Source organism: Carlito syrichta, unplaced genomic scaffold (assembly GCF_000164805.1).
Source record: "Carlito syrichta isolate Samal-C Ts95f unplaced genomic scaffold, Tarsius_syrichta-2.0.1 Scaffold304715, whole genome shotgun sequence".
Classification (NCBI taxonomy): Eukaryota; Metazoa; Chordata; class Mammalia; order Primates; family Tarsiidae; genus Carlito; species Carlito syrichta.
The window spans coordinates 505339-519742 of NW_007248811.1; the positions used below are offsets into that span (position 1 = coordinate 505339).

Below are 14404 nucleotides of genomic sequence, written 5' to 3' on the forward strand. Positions count from 1 at the left end.
CCCCACAAAAAAAAAAAAAAAAAAAAAAAAATAAAGGAAGTCTGAATAGTCCTATAATAATTAAAGAAATGGAATCATTAGTCAAAAAGATTATTTAAAGAAAAGTCTGGGCCCAGATAACTCTACTGGGTAAGTTTGTACCTGATATTTAAGGAAAAAAACATTCCCAATCTTATACAATCTATTTTAGAGTATAAATGGGGAATACTTTCCAGCTGAATCAAGCATAACAAAGGACCACATGAAAAAGGAAAATGACTTGTCAGTCTCACTCATGAATATAGTTGCAGAAATCCTAAACAAAATATTAGCCAACGGAATCTAGCAGATACAAAAACCTGAACAAGTTGAGATTATCCTAGGTTTACAAGAGTTTTTAATATTAGAAAATTCATAATATAATTTACCATATTAACAAATTATAAGGAAAAAAATCATACCATCATCTCGATGGTTAATGGAGTTGCAGCTTTGGTTAAAATTCAACAACAAATTATCCTGAGGAAAAAAAATTTCAAAATAAGATTAGATGAGAATTTTCATAATGTATTAAAGGGTATCTGCAACAGACCTATAGCTAACACCATACTTTATGGTGAACTTGAACCCTTTGAGATTAAGAGAAGACAAATATGCCATTTTCACCATTTTAATTCAGCTTTATAGTGGATAGTCTATCTAGGTAAGACCAGGAAAAAAAAAAGTGTAAAAGTGTTGAAAAGAGGAAATAAAACTGCTGTTAATATTTGTATAATATGACTGGGCTTGATCTCCCAAAGTACCTATATCCACAGCACTTTGGGAGACCAAGGCAGGAGGATTGTTTGAGATCAGGGGTTTGAAACCAGCCTGGCCAACATGACAGGACCTTGCCTCTAAAGAAAATTAAAAATAAATTAGCTGAACATGGGGACGTATTTCTGCAGTCCTAGCTACTCAGGAGACCGAGGCAGGAGAATCACTTGAACCCAGGAGTTAAAGGCTGCAGTGTGAACTATGATAGCATCACTATACTTTAACCTGGGTGACAGAGTGAGACCTTATCTCTTAAAAAATGTATAAAACTTGTGATTTAAGTTTGGGGGCTTCCCCCCAAAAAAATCCTCTTGGAATTTAATGAGGAAAATAGGCAATATCAAGTCTTAAAATGAAAGATTCAGAATGAACAATTTACACACGCCTATGATATTCTTCTGTTGCTTAAAGCCTAAATGGTGAGAAACTGAGACAGGATTCAATTTTAAATGGTCTCAATCTTTTACCCCATTTCTAATGAAATTTCTAATGAACTTAACAAATGGTAGTGTAGGTAATACAATTTTATCGACAAGTATATACATAAACAGACCCACACATCTTTTACAAAAATAGGACATTTGTCTTTTTAAAAATTAATTAATAGTAAAAAAATAATGTAATGAGACCTGAATCAGAATCTAGATCCTGTTTCTAGCAACTCTAGTGAGCAGGGACAGTCAATCACAGGGCTCACCTAGTTAGATTTCTATCAGGGATCATTGTCTTTTGCTGCCTCTCTTCTAGTATCTTGAAAACTTGTTCATATATTTTTCTTGATTCTTTTTGGTTATGTTAAATGAATGGGTAAATCTGGTCTCTATTGCTCTATCTTGGCTGCAAGCAGAAGTCAATTTAATTAAATGGCTTATCATTTCCTGTGTAACTTAGTAAAGGGTTATTTTAACACATACTTTATTCTGGTTCAGTTGCTTGGCCTTTCCCTTAGAATGATGCATAGGTTTTGTTTATTTGTTTCATTTTTTTTAAGTAACTGATAATTTAAAGGTCTAATCTGTGAGGTTCTATAACCCAGGAGCCCAGAGATGAATAATTCTTGAAGGTTTTCAGCACTCTTGCTTTGCTACTGATGTCTGTTGAAGGTCTCACCACCTCTGGAGTTTTTACCTACTCATTGATGTATTTATTTTTCTTTTCAACAAAGAATGACATTATTGAATGTTACAGGTCTATTTGGGTTTTCTGTTTCTTCTTGAGTCAGGTCTGGCATGGCATATGTTTCTGGGAAGTTGTTTATTTCAAGTTTATTGACATAAAATTGTTCATAGTTCTCTCCTATTATTTTTTAATCTCTGCAGCAATAGCCGCAGTTTTGCCCTTTTTAATTCTTCATGTTGTTCATTTGTGTTTTTTTTTTTTAATATTTTAAAGATGTGGGGTATGAGTCAGGATTAGGTGTATAAGTGGTCTACATACAGGTGAAGTTTCATAAGTTTTAATGAAAGACAGATTGAGAGAAATCATAGATAGGCCCTCCTCAATATACTGTATCCATACACTGGCTAGAAATGAAAATCTCTGTGACATTACTGAGTTATTTGTGAAAGCACCAAACTCCAACTTCTAGCTTGTCTGATACAGCTAGGAAAAATCAAAAGTGATTTGCAAAATATTTCATGTTGTTGGTATATTGCTCTTGTTTATTTTTTTATTTATTTTATTTTTTTATTTTTTTGAGTTGGAGTCTCACTCTGTCACCCAGACTGGAGTGCAGTGGCCGCTCCCGGCCACCGCATCCTCGACCTGCTGGGCTCCGGCGATCCTTCTGCCTCAGCCTTCCGAGTAGCTGGAACTACAGGCGCGCGCTACCACACCCGGCTCATTTTGATTTATTGTAGAGATGAGGTCTCGCCAAGTTGTCCAGGCGGGTCTCGAAGCTAAACTTATTTCTTGTGTGTGATTATGAACTTTATTTATAATTTCATAGCAGTTGTTTGTTTTTATTGTTAAGTTACAATTCAGATGTTTTTGGTCTCACAAATTTAAGAAGTTCAACTGAAACTTTATTTCAAAAGATTCTTCAAATGTAGTCAGATTATTTTAGAAGCAGATTTAGTTATCCTTGTTAGTGATGATCAGAGAGAGAAAAAGAAATTGAGATCTTTGAGGAATCCCTAAATATTACTTCAGCCCATCACTTTTGGCCTCCCCTACTGCTGTCAGAATCATTCCCGGGAGCACTTACAGGGCAGCCAAGTTGTCTCATTTGGGCTTTAGCTTCTTTAGTTTCTACAGTCTACTCACTGAGCTAATGAGCAGTGTATTTGCTGAGAGCTGGGGAGAAATGTGAGAGAAACCCAGGAAGATCCTTTCTGATTTTTGTCCTGGATTATTTGAAATGAAATAATTAACATCAGAATGATGACTATCACCTATCACTCACCTCATTGACTATCCCCCCATATAGGTTCCAGGTGCCTTTTCCTTTCTTCCCCCTTCCCTTCCCTTCCCTTCCCTTCCCTTCCCTTCCCCCTTCTCCCTTTCCCCTTCCCCCCCTCCCCTCCTTCTTTCCTTCCTTCCTTCCTTTTTTTTTGGACAGGGTCTGACTCTATTGCCCAGGCTGGAGTACAGTGGCACAATCAGGGCTCACTGCAGCCTCTATCTCCTGGGCTCAGGTGGTCCTCTACCTTAACCTTCCAAGTGGCTGGAACCGTAAGTGCATGCCACCATGCCCGGCTAATTTATTTTATTTTTTATTGTAGAGATGAGGTCTTGCTGTGTTGCCCAGACTGGTCTCAAACACCTGGGCTCAAAGAATTCTACTGCCTCAGCCTCCCAAACACTGGGATTACAGGCATGAGGCACTGCACCTGGCCCAGGTGTCTTTTCCTTACTGTTTTACACCATCTTTTTTTTTTTTTTTTTTGAGTTGGAGTCTCACTCTGTCGCCCAGACTGGAGTGCAGTGGCCGCTCCCGGCCACTGCAGCCTCGACCTGCTGGGCTCCGGCTATCCTTCCGCCTCAGCCTTCCGAGTAGCCGGAATTACAGGCATGTGCTACTACGCCCGGCTGATTTTTTTATTTATTGTAGAGATGAGGTCTCGCTGCCCAGGCGGGTCTCGAACCCGCGGGCTCAGGCAATCCACTCACCTCAGCCTCCCAAAGGCGCGGGATTACAGGCTGAGCCACCGAGCCCGGTTTACACCATCTTAATCATAACAACCTATATAAATACTTGGGTTTTAGGTAGGATAAAAATGAAAAAAGGGATTAGAAATAACATGCATTCTTTTTAAAAAAAAAATTAAACCTTCAGAGGAATTTAAAAAGCTGAAACATGTTAAATGCAAATGCCATTGCTATTCCTAATTAACACAAGTTGTTTGTTTTGTTTTGTCTTTTCTTTTTGGAGGGTGATCCTTAACAGTATATGTTTTTCTTTACAGCAACTAAGTCAGGATTGTTACCCCCACCACCTGCGCTCCCTCCGAGACCTTGTCCATCACAGGTAAGAGACATATTTGATTTTTGTAAATTGGTGATGGGATAGTTGTTCCACCACTGTGCTACTTTGCAAATGTTGATGAACATAGATCTTATCCGTTAGATTCCCAAGCTGATACCTGGACGAAGAGAGCAGAGAGTGGTTTAATTTCTTCTCATCTAGCCACCCACCATCCCCCCATGTGGAAAAGGGAAAGTTTCCTTAATAAGTCACCAAGCGAACATGTACTAGTTCACTCTGGCTGTCGAGGGATGTATCTGTTTTCATATAGAGAGAACGAGTAGAGGAAAAGCTCTCTCTCCAACTGGGGGTGGGAAACAGTGTTTCTGTATGGTATATGCAGTTCAAGTGACTGTATTTTCATCAGCATTTTAGCACCTGTGTTAATTCTATATAAACTAAAAATAAATGGTCATCAGCATGGGTTAGTGCCGAGGATTTGGCCTATGATGCCTTCTTAGGATGGTATTTTCTCTCAGAACATTCAGCTGAAATAGCAGGAATGTGAGAGCATGCCTCCAAACTCTGTTTCACCTGTAAATTAATTCTGCCTTATTTGCATGTGCTACTATGGTCTTATTCATCAACACTTTCCTTGGAGTTGAAAATGAGAAGCAAGCAGTAAATCCGTGGAGTGTGGTGTATGGTGCTACAGATCCTTCCTTTCCTTCGTTGCTACTGAAGAAACTTTCTGTCTTTAAAGACCTTTTCTGACTTTTGGCAGAAAATGTTGAGAAATTTCTCTGTAGACAGTCCCAGTTTCTACTTCATTGTTCTGGGTGGTTCAAAGCATATGGGGCATCTCAGGACTCACTGAGTCACTGAAACCACTTTTAACATTTGTTTGTCCTTCTTTCAGAGAATTAGATGGTCTTTAGCATCCACTCAAACTTGAGATGAAAATACAATGAGATATTGGCTTCCTACTTCAGTTTGAAGGACGATGAAAAGCTCAGTTCTTCTGGACCTGCATTTAAACAAGCAGGAACTCCTTTTCCAGTATCCAGCATTGGCCTTAAGAGATATTGGATAACCAAGTATTTATTGAGTCTCTACTGTGTACCTAATGTCAAACTTTAGTTTGTCAACAAGTATTTATTGAGTCTCTACTGTGTACCTAATGTCAAACTTTAGTTCTATCTCGAACCTTTTCTTGGTTTTAATTTCTACTCATTCAAATTATTAACTGTGTTTATTAGGTGTCTACAGCAGACAAGACATTGTACTAAGTGCTTTCAATGCACTAATTCATCTTCACAAAAACCCTACGAAGTAGGTACAGGTACTAATATTATCTGTTTTTTACAGATGAGGAAATTGGAGCACAAAGGGGTTAAGCAAGTTACCCAAGGTGGCATAGCTAGTAAATATGCCAGCTCCCAAACTGCAGTCTCCTTCCTAAAGGCCCCTTCTCTCACCATCACTGGAGTCCAAGTGTCTATGTATAGGGATGGACAGCTGATTCATTACACTTGCAATTGAGACTTTTACCATATCCCCCTATGGAAGACCTAGATGAGATGAGGCTCCTGCTTTGCACCAACAGCAAACCTGGACTTTGTCAACAACAAAATGAGCAGGCATTCTGGAGGTGCTTATCTGCTAGCTGCTAGTTTCAAGCCTGGGGCTTGGGAGTCCCCTGGATGAATGGGTGGAAGACCTGTCTGAAAGAGCTTTTGTAATCACTCTTCTGTTTTTCTCCTGCTGCACAAATGGCAGCAATTACTTCCTGGTTGTGAAATGAGCTGCTGCTATCTGCAGTCCTCATCTGAACTGCTTGAGGTGGTCTTCCTGCCTACTTTGGGGCCTAGTCACCAAGGATCTGACAAGGGGCCTGGGATTTCTCTAGTCATTGTTAATGAATGAGTCTGTTTCTTTGTCTGCCAGATTTCCTATCACAATATAAACAGTGAGCCCAGCACTCAACCCAAACTTCCAGCTCAGCTGCCTAACTATATGGAGATTTAAGACTTCAGGAATAGGTGTTTACGAAATATAGGCAGAAGATCCCTCTGCTGTTTCCCATCCCCCATTCTCTCCTTTCGTCCACTGTAAGTGGGCCACATACATTCAGTATATGAAGTCCTGGGTAATAAACACATGTATTTCATCTTTGTGCCATGTCAATTCCTGATAGTGACTCTAGGGGAATTTCACTAAGCACCTGTATGAGACACCTATATATTCTAATCTTTATCAAACTGCATGTGATAAAACAGCCTCTGGGAAATCTAAATAGGGTTCTGTGGTAAGACAAATTTGCAGGCCATGGCACCTCTACGCCCTCTGGGAGAGTCACTGTGCAAATGAGCCCACTAAGGGCTTTGATGTCCTACACAGTAAAGAAAGCTGGTCAATTTTGTTAAAGCTGGAAATTTCTAGTATGTGACACCATTCATCTCTTTACTTGTAAAATACCTATTCATATCCTGAGGGCTTAGTGGTTAGGAAACACTATTATACACCAGCCTTAAATATTACTAAGAACATTTCCAAACCTTTCTCATCTGTCACCTCATCTCTATATTATGTGGTTAAAGTTAACTGTTATATCTCGTGCCAATAGTTTTCCCTAGAAGGAGTGAAAATGAAAGTTCATTGCATATTAGCTTGGGATTTCACATTATCCATGTATCCATGTCTTATTTCCTTCTTCACTTTTCTTTCTTTTTTCTTTTTTTTTTAGTTGGTGTCTTACTTTGTTGCCCAGGCTGGAGTATAGGCTCACAGTGGCCTCGACCTTCTGGGCTCAGGTGATACTGAATAGCTGGGACTATAGGTATGCGCCACCACGCCTGGACAATTAAAAATTTTTTTTTTGTAGAGATGAGGTTTCGTTATATTGCCCAGGCTGGTGTCGAACTTCTGGGCTCAAGCAATTCCCCTGCTTTGGCCTCCCAAAGTGCTGGGATTATAGGCGTGAACTACCGTGCCCAGCCTGCTTTTTCACTTTTCTATTCATTCTTGCTTACTTTCTCCTGAGTTCACTTTTACTAGCATACAGCAAGTTTTATTACAGAGAAACTCTCTGAATTCTTCTTTTGCTCTGTTAAATTTTTTTCCCTTGCTATATATGGCCCATCATCGTGTCTTTGGAAATATATCTATATCTGTATCTACAGAAACTTTTTTATGGCAGTGGTCCCCAACCTTTTTGGCATTAGGGACTGTTTCATTGAAGACAATTTTTCCAAGGACTGGGGAAGAGGGGGATGGTTTCTGGATGATTCAAGTGCATAACATTGTAGTATATAGTGAAATAATTATACAACTCACCATAAAAAAAGAGGCACAGATGGAAATAGTAAACAAAATAATGGACAGGCTGTATGCAGACTAAAATAAGTGTTGGATTCTGATTTAAAACCTACCACCAGATGCAGCTATAGAGTACAGCTACCCACTTTCTACTCACTGATAGGGTTTTTTTTTTTTTTTTTTTAAATTGGAGTCTCACTCTGTTGCCCAGGCTGGAGTGCAGTGGCACCTTGCTCACGGCCACCGCAGCCTCAACCTGCTGGGCTTGGGTGATCCTTCTGCCTCAGCTTTTCAAGTAGCTGGAACTACAGGTGCGCTCTACAATGCCCGGCTAGTTTTTTGATTGATTGTAGAGATGAGGTCTCCCCAGGTTGCCCAGGCTGGTCTCAAACCCCTGGCTCAGGCAATCCTCTTGCCTTAGTCTCCCAAAGTGCTGGGATTACAGGCGTGAGCCCCTGTGCCTGGCCTAGGGTTTTGATATGTCTGCAAACAATTGATTTATTATGATCTCTGTGTAGTCAAACTTCACTGCTAGTGTTCATTTGTATTTGTAGCCACTCCCCAGCACTAGTATCACTGTCGCAGCTCCACTTCAGATCATCAGGCATTAAATTCTCATAAGGAGCAGGCAACCTAGATCCCTTGCCTGCTCAGTTCACAGTAGGGGTTGTACTCCTTTGAGATTCTAATACTGCTGATGATCTGACAGAATGCAGAGCTCAGGTAGTAATGCAACGGTTGTAAATACAGATGAAGGTTTGCTTGCTCACCTCCTGCTGTACAGACCAGTTCCTAACAGGCCACAGACTGATACCGGTCCATGGCCTAGGGATTTAGGGCACCTGTTTTATGAGACTGTAGTACCATCACCAGGAGACCTAAGGGAGAAACCAAAAAGCTTAGTATAATTAAAATCATTATATTTATTAGTAGCTCTGAAAGAGATTAAAATAAAGTTTTGGGATTATTTTTGAATTAAAAGCATTCATATTATTTAACTTGATAAATGGGCAAGACTAGATTGTAATAAACAAGAACATGTTTTGTTCCCTACAAGGAAGTACTTTTAAAAACTATGTGGCCAATCAGTAGTGATATGTATGGTTCCAGGTTTTTGGTTGTTGTTTTATTTTTTTGAGACAGGAATCTTGCTATGTTGTCCAGGCTGGAGTGCAGTGGCTATTCATAAGTGCAATCATAGTTCACTGTAGCCTTGAACTCTTGGACTTAAGTGACCCTCCCACCTCAGCCTCCCGAGTAACTGGGACTATATGCCACCATGTCGGCTTCCAGGTTTTAAGTATGTAAGAAAATTGAGTTTGTACATTTGCATATGTATGTATAGAGATAAATAAAGATTGTTTCTGCATACATCAAATGTATGCTTTTATCTATGAGAGAGATGAGGTATAGGTTTACAGCATAAAATACAGTGTAGTTGGCTCGTACTTATTCAAGCACCACTGTGATATGAACATCTGGATTAAGTTACACAAATGGGGCCTGGAGTTAGGAAAAAGGAATCAGTTAAAAGAAATATCTATTTATTTTTCGTATTATAGGTAAGATCAAGAAGAACCAAGTGAATATATAAATAATCAGGTGGTTTGCTTACCATATTTCCCTGTGGAAAGACTAGAGAGACCAGGGCTTGGCTCAGCTCAGAAGAGGTGACATTTTTTCCTTTTTTTGAGTTGGAGTCTCACTCTGTCGCCCAGGCTGGAGTGCAGTGGCACACTCACAGCCACCTCAGCATCGACCTGCTGGGCTCTGGCGATCCTTCTGCCTCAGCCTTCCAAGTGGCTGGAACTACAGGTGCGTGCTACCATGCCTGGCTAATCTTTGATTTATTGTAGAGACGAGGTCTCTCCAAGTTGCCCAGGCTGGTCTTGAACTCACAGGCTCAGGCAATCCACTTGGGTCAGCCTCCCAAAGTGCTGGGATTACAGGATGAGCCACCCAGCCCAGCTGAAGTGACTTTTTTTTTTTTTTAAAGATTCTTAGTGTAAGTAACCAAAGAGCAATTAGAACAAACTGTTTTATATAGAGCAGTGTAAAAGTAAGCGTGTATTAAACTTAGTAGCTCACTATATGCATACATATACATCTAGTAAATGCCATTCACAGAGTTTTTGCTTATTCTATTTAGATCAGTTCTTTGCTGAGGGACTCTTACTTCAGTGGCTAAATTCCTTTAATATGTTGATCTCATGCCAAATTTCTTATGGCAATTGGGAGAGAAACACAGCTTCAGTCTAATTATCTTTATTTATTTATTTCATATTTTTATTATAAAGATGTGGGATACAATTCAGGGTTAGGTATACAAACATTGATTATGTAGGTACTCTTGTTGATGAGGTATGCCCCTCCCTCCCCTAGCAGTTTCCCTCAACTGCCAATCCCACCTCCCCTCCCCTGACAGTTTCCCATTACTGCCAAACATTTTCTTATTAATTATCTTTAATAAATAAAAGATTTTGGGGGTACAAAGTCTTATCCTTTAAGTTTTCTATTAATAACACATTTGATGAATTGAGGCTCCCTGTAGACTAATGTGCTTAGGATTTTTAAATTTATAACACTAATATCTCACCTTATATGTAAGAGCAAGTGTTCCTCACTAGCAATGTAATGAGTACTAAAATAGCACTATGGAAGAAGCATTTTTTTTTGAGAGAGAGAGAGGGTCTTACTCTGTCACCCAGGTTGGAAGGTAGTGGTGCAATCATAGCTCATTGTAGCCTTGAACTCCTGGGCTTAAGTGATCCTCTCATCTCAGCCTCCTGAGTAACTGGAACTACAGGCACATGCTACCACACCTGACTAAAAAAAATTTTTTTTGTAGGGATGAGATCTCACTATGTTGCCCAGGCTGGTCTCGAACTCCTGGACTCAAGTGATCCTCCCTCCTTGGCCTCACAAAGTGCTAGATTTATAGGCATAAGCCACGGCACCTGGCTGGAAGGAACATTTTATTAATACTTTTTAAGCTTAGAGAGCCCAAGAAGGCTCATAAAAGGGGTGAACTGGCCAATGAAATGAGTTTTAAAGAGGCAAGAACTTTCATTTTTAGATGGCTAAGGGGTACAGAACTTTACTGTAGAGAAAAAACAAAAAACAAAAATGGAAAGAAACAGGCCTGCCAAATTTAGTGTTCTGGAGGTGGCTATGGGGAGCATACTCACTTCTAGTCCTGGTGATGCCAGAGTGGTAGGAGAAAAGCAGACCCCACCAAGAGTTCTCTCTGGGGAGCAGACTCTGAGGGGAGAGCAGGCTTTTAGTTAGCTTAGTGGTTTTCATCCTTGGCTGCACAGTGGAATCATCTGGAGGAGCTTTAAACCTGTGGAGGCCTGGGGTGGTGAGGCCCACCCATTGGGAGTTTTAAAAACCTCTCTAGATGATTCTAAAGTGCAGCCAGAGTTGAGAAGTACGAAATTAAGGCAAGAGGAAAAAATGCTCAGAGAAGGGTTTGAAAATATGGGAATTTTGTTAATGCTATGCCATTAGTTCTTAAAGGGCACAGTGGAAGGGATTCTTGAGTAGGGGAAGAGTGGAAGACACAAGGTCAGTGTAGGGGATGTATTCAGACGCTATGGAAAAGAATCAGATCAGCAGTGATGGCCTGGGATTCGAGGGTTTATTATGATGATTGATGTGAACAGGCATGATGTGAACACGTGAGAGGGCATGATGGGAAGGTCCTTCTGGAAGGACTAGTCACTATGTGCCTCAGATCTTTTGTGCACTGTCGTAAGAGGCTAGCCTCGAGAGGAAACCAGAGGAAAACTAGAATAACCACAGTTCACTTAGCAATCCCTCATCTAACATCGTCATCTGGCTAGAATCAGGTTCTGAAGGCAATAAAGAGCCCAATAGAAATACGCTGGGCATGCTGCTCTTTCTCAAAGCCACATTTTTTAGACAAAACTTTTTATATAATACCACCTTTGTTTTATTTGGAAGGAAAGACTGAGGCTCACCTAAATGGCAGTTGCTATGAACCCCTTAGCTATCTAAAAATAAACGTTCTTGCTTTTTTTTTTTTTTTTGAGTTGGAGTTTCACTCCGTCACCCAGACTGCAGTGCAGTGGCACGCTTCCAGCCACCGCAGCCTCCACCTGTTGGGTTCCGGCGATCCTTCTGCCTCAGCCTTCCAAGTAGCTGGAACTACAGGCACGTGCTACCACTCCTGGCTAATTTTTGATTTATTGTAGAGATGAGGTCTTGCCAAGTTGCCCAGGTGGGTCTTGAACCTGCGGACTCGGGCAATTCACTCACTTTGGCCTCCCAAACCACTGGGATTACAGGCTGAGCCACCGAACCCAGCCAGTTCCTGCCTCTTTAAAACTCATTTCATTGGTCAGCTCACCCCTTTTATGAGCCTTCTTGAGCTCTCTAAGCTTAAAGAGTATTAATAAAATGTTCCTTCCAGCCAGGTGCAGTGGCTTATGCCTGTAAATCTAGCACTTTGTGAGACCAAGGAGGGAGGATTGCTTCTGAAATATTTGACACCATATTTTTCTGAATACCCTATCCTTTTAATTGATACCTTGTCAGTTTGAGTATTCTTTCTACAAGTTAATATAAGTTGATAATCCAAAAATTAAGAGTTTTAGAGAATACTCTTTTCTTTGGGAAATTCCTAGTGATAATGTAAGTCTCTTATAAAGCTAGCTAATCCATTTTTAAATGTAAATTTTTGCTTACTGAATCCATTTTTCACACATGATAAATTAGTTTTAAGATAGTAAAATGAAATACAGGTTGAATATCCCTTATCTGATATACTTGGGACCAGAAGTGTTTTGGATTTCAGATTTTTTGGGGGGGAGGGGGGATATTGAGCATCAAAAAATACAAAATCTGAAATGTTCCAATGAGCATTTCCTTTGAGTGTCACATTGGTACTCAAAAAGTTTTAAATTTTGGGTTTTGGGTTTTTGTATTTGGGATACTTAACCTATATTATTATCTCATTGGTTACTTTCAACTATCTATGAGAAAACAGCAAGCAATATTCTTTAATAGAGACAATATGGAAACATCACTGCTTCTAAAATGTCATAACTTTTTCTCTTTATTACATTAAAACTCAGCACACATCAAATACAGTGAGATCTTTTGCTATAATATATTCAGGTGACCTCATGTAATGTACAGAAGTCAGCAAATCATCTTAATATACTACCTGGGTAGATAAAGCATATTTTTGAACTTTCAAAGGTATATGCTGCATCCTCATTTTTACTCATTATTCATTCATTCATTCAGAGTTGGTACCTCACTCTGTCATCCAGGCTGGAGTGTAGTGGCACAATCATGGCTACTGCAGCTTTGACCTGCTGGGGTCAGGTGATTTTTCCGACTCAGCCTTCCAAGCAGCTGAGACTATAGGTGCGCATCACCATGCCTGGCTAATTTTTTTATTTTTACTTTTATTGTGGAGATGAGGTCTTGCCATGTTGCCCAGGCTGGTCTCAGACTCCTTGGCTCAGATAATCCTCTCTCCTCATCCTCCCAAAGTGGAGGGATTACTTACAGTCATGAGCCACCACACCTGGCTTAAAATATAGATTTAATATGTATCAAGAGGTATTTTCTATTTATACATGTATTCGAAACTCAGAAATTATTCTGAAATAAATTTACAAACATATATCACCTAAGATGCCACCTTCATTTCTTTAAAGTGTTACTTTATTCTGTCCTACAGAGTATGCTATAGATTAACTGAAAATCACAGGATATTAATGAATATTTCAGTGATTAAGGAAAGAAGATATAAACTAAAAATGATCCTTCATTTCTGATGATGAAATAATTTACCAAAAACTGGACAACACTGTGCTAAATGCAGTAATATGAATGTGTCTATCTGTGATCTTTTAAAAAAATTTTAGATTCAGGGGTACACATGCATATTTGCTACATGAACATATTGTATAGTGGTGGGTTTGGGTCTCTGGTGGCCCATTCCCCAGATAGTGAACATTGTACCCCATAGGTAGTTTCTGAACCTTGACACCTCCACCAGCCTCCCCCTTTATTGGTGTCCCCAGTGTCTATTATTTCCATCTTTGTGACTGTTCAGCTCCCACATATGGATGAGAGCATGCAGTGTTTGGTTTTCTGATTCTGAGTCAGTTTACATAGGATGATGATCTCCAGCTCCATCCATGTTGCTGCAAAGGACATGATTTCATCTTTTTATGTCTGCGTAGTATTCCATGATGTATATATACCACATTATCACTACCCACTGATTGGTTGATGGGCATTTAGGTTGATTCTACATCCTTGCAATTGTGAATTGTGCTGTGATGAACATGCTGGTACAGGTATCTTTTTTGTATAACGACCTCTGTTTCTTAAGATACATAACTAGTAATGGGACTGCTAGATCTATAAATGGTAGATCTACTTTTAGTTCTTTGAGTAATCTACATACCACTTTCTATAGAGGTTGTACTAATTTACACTCCCACGAATATTATATAAGTGTTCCTTTTTCTCCACATCCATGCCACCATCTATTGTTTTTTTTTTTTTTTTTAATAATGGCCATTCTGACTGGTGTAAAGCAGTATCTCATTGTGGTTTTAATTTGCATTTCCCTGATGATGAGTGGTGGTGAGCATTTTTTCATGTTTGTTGGCCATTTGTATATCTCTTTTGAGAGATGTCTGTTCATGTCATTTGTGTACTTTTAAATGGGATTATTTGCTTTTTTTTTTTTTTTTTTTTTGAGTTGGAGTCTCACTCCGTCACCCAGACTGGAGTGCAGTGGCACGCTCTCGGCCACCGCAGCCTCTACCTGCTGGGCTCTGGCGATCCTTCAACCTCAGCCTTCCAAGTAGTTGGAACTACAGGCGTGCACTACCA

The 14404-nt window shown here is 39.8% G+C and overlaps 1 protein-coding gene across 1 annotated transcript in view; it reads left to right on the forward strand.

Annotated features, from left to right (window-relative positions):
• The window catches only part of REPS2 (RALBP1 associated Eps domain containing 2), a gene marked incomplete at its 5' end in the record, with an annotated part of 227588 nt that overhangs the window by 170585 nt on the left and 42599 nt on the right, over positions 1-14404 (forward strand). The window contains one exon of the mRNA XM_008060764.1: positions 4203-4264. Coding sequence (XP_008058955.1) covers positions 4203-4264 — 62 coding nt within the window. The remainder of the gene's footprint in view (positions 1-4202; positions 4265-14404) is intronic.